Below are 19,411 nucleotides of genomic sequence, written 5' to 3' on the forward strand. Positions count from 1 at the left end.
GTGAATTTTGCATCAGCAACTGGCCATGTCCCAGTTGAAAGGTCCCACTACAATGAGGAGGGTGGTGGATGGGGGAGCCTCCCCTTTGCTCCCCAGAGCTTTGCTGAGGCTTGGCCAGCTCTAGCACTACCCTGCATGGGAATTCTCTTTCAGGCAGCCTTCTGCCCTCAGATCCTTCCTTAACTTTTAAGATTAACTCCTGTATCATCACAGCTTCAGCTCTCATTTTGTTACCCAGAAAAATGCATCAGTTTCTCTTTCTGTTTCGAGATGTGGCTGGATTTTGAGCTGTGACCAGATTTTGAGCTTCTTCTTTTGAGCACCTTCCTTGGTTCCCTGAATCACTCTGAAGAGTCTCTTTGGGGCAGCAGCTCTCTCTGTGTGCCCCATGTTATGTGAACATAGGTGGCATTCAGAGCATGAGCAGTGTGAACATTGTGTTTACAGGAGCAAACTGCTTTCAAGGAAAACCTTGCATTTCCCAGAAACTGCAGTCCAGCACAACCAGGCTTGATGATTGTGTGCTTTAAAGAATGGCTGGCATCTAAAGCAGGGACAAAATAAATCCAAATAGTGAAATGAGAGAAACATTGGACAATGTATACAGGAAATAAGCAGGCACTGAGCTGCTGTTTAGTAGCAGCCCTTTGTCTGAAAAATAATCTCCAGGTGAACTCACTGGGTACTTTTATATGGATTCAGGTCCATTTTCTTTGCTTTCCTAAACACTCTTGTGTTTGCTGCCCTACTTGTTGTTTGCACTGTCCCATTCAGTGTTATGTTATTGAGTCAGGTCAGTGGGATACCCCAGATCCTCTGGATGCAGCTCTAGTTGAAGACAGAGCAGCTAAGGCATTATTCCCAGGGGACTAGATGCCTTTATTATCCATTAACTTTATGACCTTGGGTGGCTTTAGGGTATTCTCTGATGTCATTATCCCACTGGCTTCAAAGGTACTGTATATCAAGTGTTGAAACTTCCCAACCTGATAAAATCCCTTGATAAGCCTGGTGTTTCAGAGCATGAAGTGTAACTGATGCAGCTGTACAAGAGCTGAGTGCTGCTGAAACAGCTGCTTTGCTTACAGATCTGCAGATGGGTCAGGCTTTGAGAGCCCCCAAAATGTCCTGGTCAGGGTCCCAGCATTTAAGGCCTCTTCTGTTCCCAGGAAATCATGGCAGATGAGCAACTGCCTTGGCTAATATCTGAAATGCTGAGCTTGTGAGGGGCAGGGGCAGAGGTGCTGGGGGACAGGAGTGGCTTAGTATGCTCTGTGTTGCAAGGTGCCCTGAAATGTTTGGTCTAGCTCCAACTTTCCATGCTTTATCCTGGTAAAATGGAAACATTTTCATTACTGGGAGCACACACCTGGAAAGGCTGCCCCTCTCCACTTTAAGCAGAAGTGGAAGTTCTGACATGCAGCCTCTGCTGTTTTGTCTCAGCCCCTGCTGCTCATGTATGTGGATGAGTTTGGGTTACTGGTGTGCTGCAGAAGAGAAAGAAGCATAACCTGTACACTGAACAGTCCACAACATTTCTGTTCATTCTGAGGAATAATCTATCCCTGTTCATAGTCAGTTGTTGAAATACAGAACCATAACAACCCCCTGGATGCTTCCCTGGAAGCAGATGAGAAATGAACAGAACAAAAAACCTGAAAAAGCTGCCTATGGCCATTAGTCCAAAGTCATTTCCTTGGCATTGTCTTTGTTTTCAAAGATCATACATACTCTGGGTTTTGTTAACTAAAATGCTGAGTCTTCTCCTTTTCTGTCCCTTTCTGGTCAGCAAGAAGGCTCAGAGAGGGCAGACCTACACATGCCCTTGCTGAGTCTTGTCTTCTCTTATCACAGATCCCATCTTTGTCTCTGGCCTGTGATAATACTCTGGTGGCTAAGAAATTAAAATTACATTTTTAATGTGCATTTGGGCAAGGAGCTGAGCCCAAAGTACTTGAAGTATTACAAGGACTGTGTTCTCTTATATTTGCTGCAGGTGGAGCAGGTTTCTTGGCTGGTGCCTTCCTTGGAGAAGTTCAGAAGACTTTGCAAGCACATGCAACCAGTGATACAGAGAGCAGGTCTCCAGCAGAACCCAAGTGATATTTATCATCACAATTTGGAGATGCCAGGGCCCAGGAGGAGGCAGGCTGAGATAAGAGAGTGGGCACTGGGTCCAGCCCCTGAGCTAATAACCATCTATCAGCCCACAGCTTTACCCACCTTTCCTCTGCACATTAGTCAGTCACTCAGCAAATACACTTGTGGCTGGTGACAGTGAGCAAAACCTGTTGGGAAATCATGCAGAAAAGGAAGATAAAAGCTCAGTAACTGGCATCTTTATAGCATTTTTCCAGTCTGAATTTACAGACAATATAACCTAAGCCTTAGGCTGTTTCTGTGAGGTAAAAAGGTGTAATTATGCCTATTTTATAGATAAGGAAACTGGTAATACTGATTTGGCCTGGGGGAACAGGAGGCAGAACTAGGAGGATAACCTCCTTTGCTTGCCTCATGGCTTTGTTTTTAAGTTACCCTGTTCTTACAGGAACCTTTCTGTGAGGCTAATGGCTTTTCACTGCCAACAGGTATAAAAATATACTTTCAACATCATGTATTTGAAATCCTCTGGCACAAGCTGTATTCACATGCAAAGTCAATGACTGGGAGACCAAGTGTCCAGCTAAATCTAAATGCTAGGCTATTTAACAGAGTAGACACACAGCCACTAAGGTTTACATCTGGACAATTTTTTAATATGTTGGCCAGTCTTCAGGGACAACTTCCTGCTGGGTAATTTGTGGGTCTCCAATTGTCATGTGGAATGTTTGCTGTTGCAATAGCTTTATAGTAAAGACACCCATTTCTTGTAAACCAAAAGAACAGGCTTGGCAGGATGACCATTGTGCCTCTAAGGAAACTTCCCACAAAATCTGGATGTGGACACTCCTATGGCTCCTGAGCAAATGGCAGGTCACAAGTGAGACTGTGCACTTCCTATGATACTCAGAGCCTGGTACTGTCAGTACTGGCTGTGTATTGTTAGTATTCTTTGTTCAGGTTGAGAGTGCTCCTGAAAAAGCAACAGAAACTTCTGGCTTAGATTTTAGTTTTTCTCCATGCTGGGCCAATGTTAAAAGGTTAATGTTGGAGACACAGGACAGAACATTGCAGCTGAAATGGGTCTGTATCTGCACTAGGACAGTGCACACTGCTTGCAAAGATTTATGGCAGAGATCCCTGAATGAGTGTTGATCAAGTCAGGATGAGTATCAGAGACTCTTTGCCTCCCGTGCCCCACAACATGGGGTTCTTCTCCAGTATTAAACTTGTTTTGTAGCAATATTTCTAAGGGATGTGCTTTGCTTTTGCTTGAAGACTTTAATTAATTCATTGTAGTTTTGGTTGTTTTCTATTTCTGCAAGATAAAATTCCTTTGTATATATTCCTTCTCAACATAAGCTCATAATAATGCTGGCATTTAGAAAAAGTTCTCTTTTCTGAACTCATTGGTGCCAGGTTTTTCAGTTAAGTAACTCTTTCCATGTGACTTTAGCAGCTGATCTCAAAGTCCCAGACAATAATGCTTTATAGTTCTAGAGCTGAGTTTTCTTTCTAATTTCCAAGTAGCTCAGAGGTTGTTAAATCATATAAAATCAGCTAGTTACAAAGAAAAAAGACACTGGCTATTCAATATTGTAGGACTTCATAGGTTTTTCACTGGTGTAAAGCAGAGATCTCAAAGAGACACAATTTGGGAATATTACAGGAAAAGGGACACAGACTCTGGAGAGAGCACTGATAGTGCACCAGCAACATCAATAGGCTTGCACATTTACATCTCATGAAATAAAGAGTGTTTTATTGCTTGGTGATAGGAAAAAACAGGCCAAGAAGGTGAGTGCCTCCCTCTGCTCCTGGCTCTCCAAGCCTGCTGCCAAGTCACTGACTGAACCTTCTGCTCATTAAAGCACAGAAAATGTGCAAGAGGTTGGAAAATGGCTCAAAAAGCAGTCAGAAAGTCACAGTCCTGACATCCCTCCTCTCCATCACAGCAAGGAGTTCTGCTGCAGTGCTAGCAATGGAGGCTGGCATCAGATCCTTTCTGAGAGCTTGCTGTGGTGGTGCACTGCCCAAGTTCCTCTTTGCTGGTGTGCAGCTCAGGGTGATGAAATCAGGGCCTCCCAGAAGCTGAAGGGAGCCTGCAAGGAAGAGGGAGAGGGACTTTCTACAAGGACACGTGGCAGGAGGTCATATGGGATACAATTCAAACTGAAAGAGAGTAGGTTAGAAAATAGATATTAGGATGAAGTTCTTTGCTGTAAGAGTGATGAGGCACTGGCACGAGTTACTCAGAGAAGTTGTGGCTGGATGGAGCCCTGATCTACCTGGTCTAGTGTAAGGTATCCTTGTCCACAGGACAGTTGGAATAGTGATCTTTAAAGCCCCTTGCAACCTAAAACATTCTATGATTGTGTAATTCTATGATTTTGGGGAAAGATATATGTAACACTTAAAATTTTCAATATATGCATAATTTCACAGGGGTGTTTGTGCAGGATGGGTGCTAATACTGTTGCTTCCACATTTTCTTATTCTTTACTCCTGAGCAGAGACTTGTGGCTCTCTGACAAGTGTCTGGACCCTTGCAGTGTCTTCATGGCAGTGGACACACCAGTTATGCTGATGAGAAGACAGGGAGATTGAATGACTTTCCCAAAGCCAGAAAATCTGTGACTTCTTAAACTACTGCAGTCATCTTCAGTCTTCTTGGAATGTACTGTTTCCCCCTCTTGGGAATGTGTGTAGAAACATTCCAACCTTATTTCAGCTTTCCAGAGGTGAAATCCTGTATCATTCATCCCTGATGCAGTTGTCAATGCTGAGCAATTTCCTCACTGCTTCTGTTGGTTCTGAAGTGAAATTCCTGCCCCGAGCTCCCAAGTCCTTGGAATTATTGGTTTTTCTTTAGTACCTGGGATAAAGGACAGGGAGCTGCTTTGATTTGAAAGTGCATACCACAGCTGGAGCCAGGAGGTTCCACCCCCCATTCCACCCCCACACACAAGCCAAGTGCCAGGCTCTGCCAGCTCAGCACTGCTGGTGTCACTCTTTCCTGTTCTGCAATGTGCAAACACTGCGGGGTGTGTTTGCTTGGCTGCAGGGAAAACCTGGGAGGAAAGGGGCTTTTCCCCCAACTGGTTTGGGAAAAGATTTATTTGGGGAAAAGTGGGAAAAAAAAATGTTTATTTAACAAGTAAAATATTAATGGGCATTAAAAAAATAATATTAAATAATAAATTTTTTTGCTATTTTGAAGAGATGGCAAGTTTAGAAAGTATTTTTCATAGGGTGTAGCTTGGCTCACGTACTTTTTTATTAGTCTCCCCTGTGCTGGAAAATGCTGCATTCTGGTCCCCAATAGGCTACAGGCATGAGCTCTTGGTAATTTTTTGGGGGCTTTTAGTCTATAGTAGGTTTAAACAATTTTAAGAAAAAGAAAAACTATAGTCTAGGAAACTCTTCTGCCTTAACCAGCCAAAATTTAATTCAAAGCTCTAACACTTACCAGTCCTCTAAATCCCCTGCCACTCTGCCATGGAGCAGTTCTCTCTGCCTGGGTACAGCTGTCTCCTCCTGTGAAGCAAATGGAGTGTTTCATCCATCACCCACTGGGCAAAATTAGGCCTCCTTCACTTTTTATCACTCAGCTTCATGATTTGCTAGAGATTGCTTCATATCAGCAGATATGTATGTTCAGATCTGTAGTTTTATCTGACAGCACCTTCCATACTCTGCTTTCTCAAAATCAACTGTAAAATTGGCCCATTTTGAGCAACCAGTTTGCTACTGGAGGAAAAGAATTCATGAGTTATTTCTCATGGAATGCTATCCCTTGTGGAGGATCAAAACAAGTTTTGTGTGTGATTTCCTAGGACCTGCTTTGAGATCACTTAGGTTGGGATCAGGCACTTCCTCTCCTCCCTGCATAGATGTGGATCATGGTGTTTATTTAAAAGCTAGACTAGCAGTGATCTCTGGATCTGCAGTCCTTGGACTGTGTGTCAAAGTGGGACAGGAATGATTTGTGCTTCATCTTGGAGCAATGCCTGACAACTCAAGATTTCTTTAGGATGGATTTTCTGGACTGTCTCTATTGGCCTGTAGCACTGGAGGATCTTGTTCTGGTAAATTGATGAGGCTGGTATAGCTCTGAAATCTAGGGAAGAGTTTATGGAGGAGGAAGCTCCTTCAGCAAGGTATGAAGAGTGAGATTTCAAGGACTCTGTCTCTGGGGCAGCTCCTGTTCAGGGAAGTGGAATTGCTGCCTTGAGGGTCCCTCTCTCAGGGGTGAGTTGGTCTGTGCTGTTTGGAGTGTGCCAGCAGTAACACAGGCTTCATTGCTCAGATGGGTTTTCCTTCATGCAGGATTACACCTTCCTCAGTAGCTGCTCTCACCTGAACCCTTGTGTGGGGCTCCTCTTCCAGAAAACCCTTCCCTTGCTGCCAGCAGGTGTGGCCAGGCTGAGCATGGCACTGGGTGCTGTTCCCCCTGAGTCCTGCCTGCATGCCAGGAGCAGGGAGTTCTGTAGGGGTGGCTGTGTTTGCTTGAGGCTCATGTTCCTCTGCTAAGCCCTGGCTGAGGCAGCTCTGTGTGCATTCTTCCAGAGCTGGCTGTCCCAGAGATACCTTCATGGGGCAAGGTGAAACAGTGCAAGCCCCAAAATGTTCTTTTTTTATATGGACACCTTCTGAATGACCTCTGTTTGCAAAGCAATGCCAATCAGATGGAAAACCTGACTTCTCTTGGTATGCCCCACTGAAATGACCAAAACCATAATGGAAAGGTTATGGAGTCAGATTCCTGCTATATAAAGCAAGTAACATTTTGTTAGAAGCACTGGCATTAATGGAGGTTAAAAAAATAAACAAAGGATTAATTTTCCTTCACAAAATGGAGGGGATTGGTTTGGTTGGGTTTGTTATTTTACAATCTCAGAATATTTCATGAGGAAGATCCCCTTTGAGCTGTTCAGCTCAGCTAAAGAAGGTAGGATTTTTTAGGAATTCTTCTTGGTCTTTTGATATTTAATGGAAAATACTAATTGGCTCTGATGCTTTAGTCAGCCAGTGGGAAATGCCATCCAGCCTCTATTCCCTTGCTGATATGGCACCAGTCACTGCAATGTGTAGAAAATTCCCCCCTCCCCCCTGTGCTTGCAGGCTGCCCCTCCACAGGGGACTGTGTCCTTGTCCCTGTGTGTCACTGACACAGCAAGTTCCATACCTGGTTCTGCTGCTGGAGGGGTCCTGCAAGGACAGCAGCAGAACTGGATGATGGGAGAAGAGGAAACAGCAGATCTCCCTGCACTTGGCATGCACAGAGTGTTGATGAACCATTAATAACTCCTGTACAGACACCAGATACAACAAGGAAGAGCTACTAAACAACCCAGTGTGTTTTTGCAGCTACACTGCTACCTCTCTAGATAATATTTTACTTCTGGTTTTAAGTTTTTGCTGTCCTTGCATGATGTTAAACAGGAATCATTTGTTCTCTTCAGAACAGAAAGCATTCAGGGAAGGACCCTTAAGAAATCACAGGAAGCAAGTTAATAAAAATCCTTTCATTTTCAATTCTCAGAAGCTCTGCCCTCACATAGAGCTGTGCTATATGTCACTGGCACAGCAGCCCCTAAACATATGATTAAGTGAGAAATAGGTTCTTGGAAAATGTGCAGAAAATGGCACTAAAGTCCTCAGCTCCTCTGTAAAGCTGACCCAGGGGGCAGCAGCCGTGAAATTTTTTTTTTTCCCTTTGCTGCCAATGTACCTTGGCTCTGACCCGGGAAGAGGGGCACAATTCAGATCACTGCTTGGCAAGCCCTTCATTGCATCAGGACTTCAGTTTCCAGGGTTTCCATGGCCAAGCTTAACCTCCCACATGTAGATGAGGCACCCTTTGGTGATGGGACTGTAGTACAAAAACAGGCAACATGACATTTCCTTGAGCTCTTGGTTCCTCTTGATCAGCAGGTCTCTCTAGAAGGAGCTGACCTTGGAAAAGGGGGTAGGAATCTGAGCAAGAAATAAAGAAGGGCTGCTCCAGGGGCTGGGGAAACTATGCTGCTTCTGTCTGCAATAGAAGCAAATACTCTGGATGTGGTTGTGTTAATTTATGGGGTTCACAATTTGTATACATAATGATGGGTAATAATTAATGGGGATCTATGTAGAAGTTTAGGGTCCGCTTTGAGTGTTAGGAAAGTCAAGAAAAACACTTAGTAAAGGCAGATGGAATTTTCATTAATGGAAAGGGTGTGTGGTCCATGAGGAGGAGGAGGAGTGGCCTGGATAGGGGGAGGAAGAATGCTGCAAACAGCCACAAATGCAGACTGTGTCTGGTGCAGTGCCCCCTGGCAAAGCAGAGGGCAAAGCTGTCTTGGGGGGTTTGAGTCAGTGAGCTAGGGGATTCTCTGAATCCTTCAAGGAGGAATCAAGTGCAGGGATTGAATTAAAGCCTTTGGATTGAAGTATATTAAACCTCTCACACATAAAGTAGACATTTAAGTAGAAGTAAGTCAGTAATTTTAGAGTGAGTTCTAATGCTTTCAGTAAGTAAAAGGTTTCAAATGCCAGAGTAGCAGAGCGAGTTCTAGTGAAGGCTGAAACACTGATATCTTCAGTGGAGGCTCCAGGCCCACAGCTGCAGACAAGATTTAGACATAATAGAGCTATAGTAAGAATATTACTTACATTTTTCAGATAGAACAAGATGGGTTGTATGTGTAGCTTATACATAACCTGGAGTGCTAAGAAACCAGAATTCTAATAGGTTAAGGGTTGGCAGTTTGAGTTTGTGTCTTAGCTTGTTGGAAAAATCCTACATAAGAGTATGCATTGGGGAGAGCTGTTGCTTTCATCCATTTGGCTTTTAGCCACTTGCATTTTAGCCATTTTGGCTTCTGGCCATTCGCTCATTGCTAGCTGCCTTGCCATTGCTCTTGCCATTGCTTTTTGCTATTGCCTGTTGAGACTGATGTGCTTTGTAATAAGATGTGCTTTGTAATAAATAACCTTTTAAACTATTAGCTGCTTTGCTTTTTTAGAGAATTACCCGAAGTTTGTGCCTAGAGCACTCGAGGTCTTAACCTGACAGCGGGGCTGGTGGTCCAGCAGGGGATGGCCCCTTCCAGCCCTGGCAGTCACCACCCCCGGGACTTTCCAGGCAAAAGGGCACTGGGAACAGCGGCTTTGGCGCAGCACTTCAGGGCTGCATGGGATTACTTATTCACTGTGCTCCTGGAACTGCTCCAGCCTTCCCAGCTCTGCCACCAGGGAACGGATTCGTGCAATCCCCAGGGGCAGGAGCAGGCGGTAGGAAGGTGATTAAATGACAAAATCCCGGTCTCCGAAGGACCGGCGGGGCTCTGGGAAGACCGGACCGGTGTCCTCGTCCCTCCTGCCTCCCTTCCCTCGTCAGGGTGATTCAGGCAGCAGCCGCACTCTGGATGGAATTCATTGCTGGGGCCATCGGAGGTAAATACACGAATTAGCGCTCGTTGGCAAAAGCAGATAGCTGCGTTTCCTTCTCGTTCGGCTCAGAGCAGCTCTCAACAGCAGAGCTGAGAGTCTGGATGGGGGCTGCTGGTTCAGAGCGTGTTCTTCCTGACTAAGTGGGAATGTCCCAGAGCGGCTGCAGAGGCAGGGCTGCAGCTTGGTCAGCTGAGGTCACTGCCTGCCACCTCCTCGGCTCTGATGGCAGGGACAGGCTGAAGCTCTAATAGCAAGAGACAGACTGTAATGGGTTTTGTGCGGATACAAACCGGCTTGTATTGCCCAGACAGCAAAACCCCCTCGTGTCTGGCATCCCAGAGCGGCTCTGGGGCTGAGGGGCTGATTTGTGACAGGAGGGGAGGAAGCACCGTGTTCTTGTTGCATTCAGAGTATCTGGATGAACGAGCTTTGCATTATCTTAGGTTAAGGCGTATTTGCAGCCGTGATGGGGATCTCAGCGCAGGCGAGCTACGCAGCAGGCTTTGATCTGGGAGAAAGTAGGTTAGCTGTGTATAAAAAAAGTAACAGGAGAGAAGTGTGATTAAATTCCAGACATTTTTAGAGCACGTACTGCTCAAACCCATCTTCGTTTTAAACTACAAAATATAGCCATTGGTCTCAGTTCTTTGCTGAAATCTCGTTAGATTTAGTGGAGTATACAAGATAATATATACCAATAAATACCACGAGAAAAGCCTTTGGGTTACCACTGACAGAAAGGCAGCTAAACCTACCAGGTGGCTGGCACATCCATCCAAACCAGCTCTTGCTTTGACATTCACCGAAATTTGGCATTTTCCCTCACCAGGAGCAGCCTGTGGTCCTGCTGCAGATGTGCTTGTCCTGGGAAGGACCATGCTGAGTCTTACCCTGCCCATTAATTGCTCATCACCCAATATGTGCAATTGGGGTGAGGTTTGGCATCTCAGCAGCATCCAGCCCTGGAGGTGTCTGCTGTGCCTATACTTGGGGTGCTGGTCTTCCTGGGTTGGGAGACCCCTTTTGGGAGAGGGGGGATACAACCAGCCCCACCATGACAGCTGATCTTTCTCCTGTTTCCCTTCTGACTTCAGAAGGGAAGGAAGCCCTGTCCTGGGGTGGGCAGCAGGATGTCCATCCCAGAAGGATTAACCAAACCTCCTCTCAGACTTCACATTCATGGTGGGGCAGAGATTATTGTATTTGTTGCTTGGATTCCTTTGCTTATTTTAGCACAATTTGAGATAAGTCACTTAAGGACAAACTTCTTTTCCAAGGGAACAAGGAGAGCTGAAAACAGAGTTTGAACATGGTCATTCACCTTGGCTTTCTGCCCCAGCTCTCATGCAAAGCCAGGGTTTGTGCTGTGACCCCCTGTCCAGGCTCCAGCATCGTGTTCTGCCCAGCCATGCAGCAAGAATCTCTCAGTGTGCCCTGGACACAGGCTCTGCCTGAGGGCACGCAGGCTGTGAGATCCAGCTGGGACCAGAAAACTCTCTGCTTGTTGTAAGGCACTTTACTGACCTCAGTGTGTCAGAGAGCAAGATTTTCCATCCCGTGCTCTATGTCCAGCTCAGAGCTCTTCTAGGTTGGATACTGAACTTCTCACTGGTTGACAGAGGTGGGAGCTTGCCCATAGACACATGGGAGGTACCTGCGTAGGGCTTCAGAGCCATCATCCCCTCAGATGGGACAGCTGCTGGGGTTGGACATCCATCCTGCAAGAACTGGGATGGTTTTGGTGCTGAGCTTGCTTTGGGGTTTATGTTTGCTAGAGCTGAAGCAGTTTCCATGTTCCTAAGGAGTCTCTGAACTCAGCTAAAAAGGATCATGCAAGTTGAGGCAACACAAAAAATAAGACTTTCTGTTTACTAACTGACATTCTTGTGACCTAGACCTATTTTCAGAGTGTCTTGGAAAAAACATGGCTTAAGCACCTCTGAAAAACAGCAGACATCATGCCCATTTGAATTCCAGCCTCTGGCTGCCTCAGACAGCTGCACAAATACTGTGCATCACCTCTGGGCAGTGGATTCTGTGGCAATGAGATAAACTCATCATCTTCAGCACAAGAAACAGTGATCTGCTATGGCTCCAGATAGAAAAAACTGAGAGGAATATCCTTAGTGACTATGGAGACTTTCTGTAACCAGCAAATGTGGCTGGATGTTTCAGGAGCAGTCCTTCCTGGCTTGTAAAATTGAGCAGGAGGTTGGACTAGAGACCTCCTGATGCCCCTCCTGACTAGAATTTTCCTGTGATCCCAGGCACTCTTTCTAGCCCTGCTGAGTAGCCTGGGCCAGGGCAGGGGTGGGGATTGCTGACTGGGGCTGCTGATGGCTGCAGGATGACTTGACTCTTATGTCAGCAGTAAAGATTTGGGGAAGGAAGGTGAGGTTTACCCAGTGGTGGTAGAGCAGCAGGGTCTGCAGCAAGACTGGGTTTTCCACAGCTGGGAGGTTACAGGCAGTCCAAGGGCAGATAAACTAAACCCCCTACAGAAACAACATGCTGTCTCCTCACAGCTAAAGCAGCTCCTGCTGGGGTCATGCTCAGCTTGCTTAGTGTGTGGGGCACTGATGTTCCCAACTCTGCCCAAAACAAAGGTTTTTGAAAGTTGTTGTCTGCCCATGCAGTGCATGGACTGTGATCCCTGCTTCTCCCTGGGGGTCTCAGCCAAGGGTTTGCCAACAGCTCAGAGCTGCTGCAGCCTGGTGGGCTCTGTACAGCTGCCACTTGCTTCCTGCTGATTGCCATCCCAGAATTTCTCCTTACTTGAATTGCTTGGTCAGAGTTCCCTGGCTTGTGTAGAGACTGTGAGTGATCCATTCTGTGTGTGTAGGGGATGCTGCAACCTCTCTCAATACCTGGGAATATCTCAGATAAAGGAGGCATAAAAAATGGCTCACTAAAATTTTGAAAAAGGTAAATTCCCTGGTTTTGCTATTTATTTTTGTTACAATTGATGTGGTGTTACTCAGCAGAAGTCCCCCAGGAACCCTCTCCTCTATGCCCAGTGTTCATTGCTGGCCTTCTCTGGTTTTTCTGCACAAACAGGGCATGTGTGGGTCATGCTATCTTAGTTCCAGGCTATTTATATCGTGTGACAGTGTGCAGAGTCCTCATTCCTCATCCTTTGATAGACTTGGCTGAGCTCCTCAGCTCTGACAACTGCTTGGAGTGCTTTGTGCCCCTAAGCAGCACAGTTCATGGCAGGTTTGTTTATTTGGAGATTTGCGGATTCACATCTTTATATATATAAAAATATATTTTTATAACCTCCTTCCAAGTGGAGATGTTTGGTCCTTACTGGAGCCAAGCTGATTGGAGCCTTTAGGGCTGACACAGTCTGTTTTGGACAGCCTGTGGCTGCTGTCTCTGTATCTTAACGTGTGAACAGGGTGCTTTCCCCAGAAGGGAGGTCAAACACAGACCCAAATCATCCTTGGTGTATGATCTGCATGAGGCCAAGCTCCTACACCCTTATCCAGTGCAGTGAGCCAGGACTTGGCTGTGCATGGTGCCCCTGTGTTGCAGCACCCAGTCAGCCCATGCCATGTCCTCTAAGGCTCAGGATTCTGAAAGCAATGAGATATGCTGAACCCTCCCAGCTGAGATGGGTGCTTGGGCTGGGGGACTGCAGCTGTGAGGTCAGCACTGTCACCCTGGCATTGGTTTATGTGCTGCTCCTCCCTGGCTGGCAGTGTCTGTGTTTACTCTGGCTGATGGAACCTGGGACAGCACAGGTGTCCCCAGATGACTTTGTGCATTGTCAGTCTCTGCCTGGACCAAAGCCATTGCTTCTTCAGGCCATATTATTGCCTGTCTATTCCCCCTTGCCCTCTCCGTTCCATCATTGTCTCTCTTCCACCTATGTCCTTTCCCCCTTCATTGCTGTTCATCTGGTGTCAGATAGATGTTTTTGAAGAACAAATCTCACTTTTCTGTAAGAAAGATGCTGTTGGTTGTTTTCCTCTGAGTAATGCACTTTGGGATTGTCTCCTGGTGACTCACAAGAGCAGCTGCTGCTTTTCTCCAGAACATGGGAGAGCTCTCAAGCAGTCATGTAATCATAGGTGAACGTGCCCACACAAACTAACACATTTTTAAGTAGCTTGGGTTTCAATCTTTCTTTTGTAATGAAGAACTCAGTGAGAGGCAGTTTTCATCAGGTGAGCCACCAGATGTGCCCTGTTCCTCTGAATGCCTGGCTGCCTGATGGGCTCACCCAGCACTGCTACGAACCTGATCTCTGTCTACATAACCCACGGGGATACAGCTCCATTGTTCTCCAGCCTGATTTCCTCTCGGGTGACTTGCCCAGTGATGTACTGGGAGGAAGTTTGCTGGTCACCTGTATTACCTGCTCACAGTCAGAGCTGGAATGCAGTGAGCTCAGATCTGTTTATGATTGCAACAGAGAGAAATCCTTGTTGGAGCTCTTTAGCCCTCCTTACCTGCCATTAAGGCAGTGGCTCTGTCCCAGAGGATTATTACATATCCGGGGGCTGTTTGAAGCTCTGGGGGTGAGTGTGGGTGTTGCTGAGGACCGGCACAGCCCCGGGGCTGGGCAGGGCAGTGATGCTCAGCTGCCCGTGCTGGGCGGGCGCTGCTCCCGGACACTCCCGGCGCTAATTCCCCCCTGCCCCAAATCCCGCCGAGCCCCGAGCGCCAAAATCGCTCCAGACCCTGTGATGGGGGATGCTTGGACATGGTCCAAAGATCTTTAGTGCCTAAAATGAGAGGGGAAACAAATGCAGCCCAGGGAAACAAATCCCCCCTTCTCCCTTCGTGAGGCAGTGCTCCCACGGTCTCTCCTGTCTCAACTTGGTGTTCCTCCCTGATTCTGTTTGTTTCTCTGAGTGAGCCTCGGTCACACAGAGAAATCTGCATTTTTCTCTGTGATTCTTGGCTCAGATATCATTACTGGAGAAGTCTGGTGCCAGGCACAGCTGGGCTCTGGAGCTGTTCTCTGCTATCCCCAGAGCCCTTCTGTGATGGGTGAAATGGTCTGTTGTGACATGTGCAGTTAACCATCTCCAACATATTCTCTGTTTCAGGTGGTCTAAGCACAGCTGTGGGTTATCCACTGGACACAGTAAAGGTACCTGTTGCAGCTTTATTTCTTCACTATAGAACAAAAACAAACAGGCCCTTTTGTTTTTCTCCTCCTTTTCAGAAAACTAGTCCTGTTATAATACTTTATCTGCATTACATCTGCATATTTCTCTGTATTTGATTATATTGTTTGTGTTTTGAAAAAAATTCAATTTGTTTGATGATGTTATTTTACAATTAATTATCCAGTTTGCTGCCATGGCATTTGTTGTTTTATTTATTTTTGATCTGACAGCTGCATTTTAAAGTTGTCCCTGTCTTCCTAGGTGAGAATTCAGACTGAGAACCACTACAGAGGATTTTGGCACTGTGTTCAGGAAACATACAGGACAGAGAAGGTAGGTGCCTCTTATCAGAATTGCTGACACAGTTGCACATGCCTTGTTTCAGAGAAGCCTCTGTCAGTTTGGGAAGGAAGGGCACCAGTTGCATACGAGCATCTGTTGGGAGAGGGGTCAGGGTGGAATTTAGCTTTGCTGATGAGCTGCAAGGTGGGAATAAGTTTTGACCCAGCAATTCTCAGCCGGTGCTTTTGAGCAGATACTTTCCCATGCCATTCCATTAAAAGTGCTTTCTCCTCTGTTTCCCACGAGGTCCGGGGGTTCTACAAAGGAGTGACTGCCTCAGCCCTCGCTGTGTCAGTGGTGTCCTCTGTGTCCTTTGGCACCTACAAGAACTGCCTGGGTGCCATCTGCAGGCTGCGCTACGGGGCTGTGGATGCCAGGCCATCCCAGCTGGATGTGGCTCTGGCTGGAGCTGCTGCCGGCGCTGCCCGGGTAGGTGAGCAGGGAGAGCACAGCAGGAGATCCTGCTCACAAACAAAACCAGGGAATGTTGTTTTGGCCCAAGAGGCCACAGGGGAGCCTGCACCAAGTCTGCTGGGTTTGTTTGTGCAGGGGAGGTGATGCTCTGCCCACGCTGGCCCTGCACTGGTTGGCCCCGTGGCGTGGCCCAGTCCCGCTGGGCAGCTCGTGCTGGGTTTGGTTTGGAGCACCACAACACTTAAGAACGTGCCATTAAAATGACACAGACCTTGGCAGCCAACAGAACAAGGAAGAAAAAACACAGGCAGCAAACTCCCCAAGTGTCTCGGATGGTGTGTTTGTGTAAGAAAGACACAATTGTGGAGTTAAAGCACAGGTCAGGGCTTTCCCAGCAGCTGCACAAGCATCACTGCAGGGATGGGCAGAGCATAGTGCTGCCTTGCCAGGACTTAAAACTCAACAGGTACCACTGAGAAGTGATCCTGCCTCTCAAACCTGCAGGATCCTTGGACAGGGAGGTGAGGCTGGGCCCAGGAGCAGTTTCCCACTGGGAGCAGATGAGGGTGAGCATCCACAGGTGCTGTGAATGTGGAGCAGCTCATCCCATCACACTGATGGCATGCTGGGCAGAAATGTGTGCCTGGTCACAATCCTCTTACAGAGCAGTCCAGATGGTCAGGTCCTTCCTAGCAGTCAGTGACTCAACATAGGCTAACTTTGTTATAGTCTGGATGGTTCACACACAAATACAGACACAAGTAAGGGCCCTGATGTATGCTTCCCTAGACCTGAGGACATCCCCCTTTCCACACCCATCTAGTTCAGCAAGTAGTTACAGGTATTTAATATCCTGTGTTGATTTCTGCCTTGCCTTCCTCTCTGCCCAGGGCAGCTTACACACTTGTCCTGCTGCTGCTGGGTGGAACAGCATAGGCAGAGGGAGGAGGCTGGAGCTTGCTGGAACTTGCAGACAATATTATTGCCTGAAAAACTGGGAGACAAGAATTTTCAGGAGGGAGATCAAAACACTGCTTGACTGTGAGGGTAAAAATGCTCTGGTTTTGCAGGTTGTGTTGACAAACCCAAGTGAGGTGGCTAAAGTTCGGATGCAGACTCAGAGGAACCCACACCCTTCCATCACACATCAGCCTGCTTCCAAGCCAAAGTACCAAGGGTCTCTGCACTGTCTGAAGGTTATCATCAAGGAGGAAGGCTTTGGGGGTCTCTACAAGGGCTGTTCTGCATTACTGTGCAGGGATTGCTCTGCTTCTGCAATATATTTCCTTTCCTATTCTGCTCTGTGTGACTGGCTCACACCAGATGGGAGAAATAAACCAGGTAGGTACTGGAAACCATCTGGCATTACCTGCAAAAATGGCTCATTTATTCCCACACTAAGATGGAAACCAGTCTCTGGGCAAACACCACCCAGTACCTATAAAACCTCACCCAGATCCTCCTGTGTGTGCTGGTTTCAGTGCCAGCAGCTGAATGCCAGGGCTTCACTGACCCCACCTTGTCCCTGAGCAGCTCCTCCTCCTCCTGCAGGAGGGGTTTTTACCACACACTCTGATGCCTGGAATGTGAATATGAAATCCTGTTAATGCAGAAACAGGATAACAAGAAATTAAACATGGACAAAGCTCCTGGAACTGTCATGGAGCTCAGACAAGGGTCAGTCCAGGTGGGAAGGTAAAGGATTTTCAGGTTCTTTGCTGTGATTTGGCTCCAAAAAGCAACCATCCACTTTGAGAAAAGATTGAATAGGTAAGGTTCAGCAAAAGAGCATCTTCCCAAGAATTATAAAAATTAGATCCATCTGAAGAGGGTGTGAGTGCTCTCAGGCTGTGCCATATCTCTAGTTCACATCGTGTTCCAAGTGTCACATGTGCAAAAGTTCTCTGAGATCACTGCAAACACACAAATGCAAGAGCTGCATGAAATAACTCCTTTACAACATGAAAGTTACCAAAGAGTGTTGTCAAATCTGAGATGACTGTAGCTGGATGAGACACAAGTGAACTGACTGCCCTCCTCCCTTCCCTCTCTGCTGCAGGTTTCCTCGTTGTGCTGCTTTCTGGTGGTTTTGCTGGAGTCCTGGCCTGGGGATTAGGTACTCCCATGGATGTCATCAAATCACGAATGCAAATAGATGAATCAGACCAGCACAAGTACAAAGGCCTGATCCACTGTGTGAGGGAAAGTGTGAGAAAGGAGGGGCCAAAAGTGCTTTTCAAAGGACTGGGTTTAAACTGCATTCGTGCCTTTCCTGTGAACATGGTAGTGTTTGTAACATATGAAGGTGTACTGAGATTTACAGATCATTATATAAAGAAAAAATAGCTTGTTCCACTCTGTCCAAAGTGTATTTTATTTATTTTTTTCGTAAGACAACATCCACAAACAATTGTTGCATTGGTGGACAGCATAAGAAGCAGGGACATTTCAGCCCAAAGGTAATGACTGATGGCTTTGTTTTATTCTTATAGGATTACAAACTCATCAGGGAGCCTTTCAGATAAAACCTCCCTTTTATCTCATTAAGGAATTTAGACTGTAGCTGCTGCTTAGGTCCTTGAAACATTTGCAAATTTTTATATTCAGTTGCTTGTCTGATCAGGGGTTCTGGTAAATCAAGTAATTTTTTTCTTACTGGCACAGAAAATGATCCTCCCAACTCAAGGATGAGCTGGAGGGAGTTTGTGTAAGATTTGACACTCTCCAGCATGTGCTCTTTACCTGCTATGCCTGCACTGCATTCACTGCCTGACTCATATATTTGTGCTTCAGGCTGCAACTTCCCCTTCCCAGCAGTCATTTTCCCAAAGCACTCTCCAATTATATCCCCTTGGCAGCAGCTGAGGCAGGAATGTCCTTTCTTTTCCCTGCTGCTCTTTAATGAGTGGCAGACATGGTCTGTGTACATAACTGTGCTAATGGTCTCGCAGCTTCCTGGCAGGCCCCTGGTTTTCTCTCTGATTTTCTCTCCATGATTTTCTCTCTCTGATTTTTTTGTGTTTTTCTCTCTCTGATTTCCTCTCCGTGATTTTCTTCCCGTGATTTTCTGGTTTTTTTCTCTGTGATTTTCTCTCTGTTTTTCTCTCTGTGATTTTCTCCCCATGATTTTCTCTCTGTTTTTTTCTCTGTGATTTTCTCTGTTTTTCTCTCTGTGATTTTCTCTCTCTGATTTTCTCCCTGTGATTTTCTCCCCATGATTTTCTCCAGAGCCCTCTCTGCATGCCACAGTCCCAGCTTGGCACAGCTTTGGAGGTGCTCTGTTCCCATCCTGGAGCGAGGGTAGGAATGGATGCAAAACCTCCTTGCTTCTCAAAGGAAAGGCTGCCATAAAATCTGTGTGCTGGCAGGGTTAGGCAAGTTAGAGGAGAGTTGCAAAGTTGTAGAGCATAATCAAGATTTCCAGCTTCTAAAGGTGCATGCTCTTCTCCCTTTAAATTATACTGCTAGGAGCAGCCAAACGTATTTTGCCAAAAGTGCATTTTGAAAGAATTTCAGAATTTTCTATTATTTCTTTTCTCATCGTCCTGCTACTTATTTTTCATTAGTTATTCCTACTTTTTTTTGCATTAAAAAGTTAGTTGAAAAGCCAATGGCCATGCTATTGCTTCAGAAGGAAAATCCCTAAACCCAGAAATGTTAGTTTGCTCATCCTGCTTCAGGGGCCACATGTATGCTTCTGGCTTTATCCCTGGATGATGACACTTGAAGCATTCTGGATCCAACCTCTCAGATTCTGCTAAAAATGTGTTTATTGGAGGGAAAGGGGAATAGTGCATTTTAAAAGGAGTTCTCATATTTAAGACCCTTCTGGTCAGCAGCCACTCTCACCAGTTGATGGCATGGTTTTACTACACTGGCTGCAGTTTTACAGCAGATAGAAAGAACTACAAGTTTAAAGAGTTCTGGTGCTCCTAGACAAGAATAAAGGGAACTTCTACCCCAGACAGAGACCATTAAAAAGCTCCACAACTCCT

At 46.3% G+C, this 19,411-nt stretch overlaps 1 protein-coding gene across 1 annotated transcript; it reads left to right on the forward strand.

The window, feature by feature from the left end:
• The first annotated feature begins 9,333 nt into the window (after positions 1-9,333).
• Positions 9,334-18,000, forward strand: SLC25A47 (solute carrier family 25 member 47). Its single transcript, XM_079309803.1, has 6 exons — positions 9,334-9,540; positions 14,598-14,641; positions 14,922-14,993; positions 15,249-15,431; positions 16,487-16,757; positions 17,476-18,000. Exons 1-6 carry the CDS (start codon positions 9,513-9,515, stop codon positions 17,760-17,762), a joined length of 885 nt encoding a protein of 294 aa, XP_079165929.1. The 5' UTR covers positions 9,334-9,512; the 3' UTR covers positions 17,763-18,000.
• Positions 18,001-19,411: the final 1,411 nt, after the last annotated feature.

This window comes from Erithacus rubecula (assembly GCF_903797595.1).
Source record: "Erithacus rubecula genome assembly, chromosome: 6".
Lineage (NCBI taxonomy): Eukaryota > Metazoa > Chordata > Aves > Passeriformes > Muscicapidae > Erithacus > Erithacus rubecula.

Coding starts and splice junctions, on each gene's coding strand:
- SLC25A47 (XM_079309803.1), top strand. CDS start 9,513: ATGGAATTCATTGCTGGGGCCATCGGAG. Junction 9,541..14,597: donor CATTGCTGGGGCCATCGGAG/GTAAATACACGA, acceptor TCTCTGTTTCAG/GTGGTCTAAGCACAGCTGTG. Junction 15,432..16,486: donor CTGCTGCCGGCGCTGCCCGG/GTAGGTGAGCAG, acceptor CTGGTTTTGCAG/GTTGTGTTGACAAACCCAAG.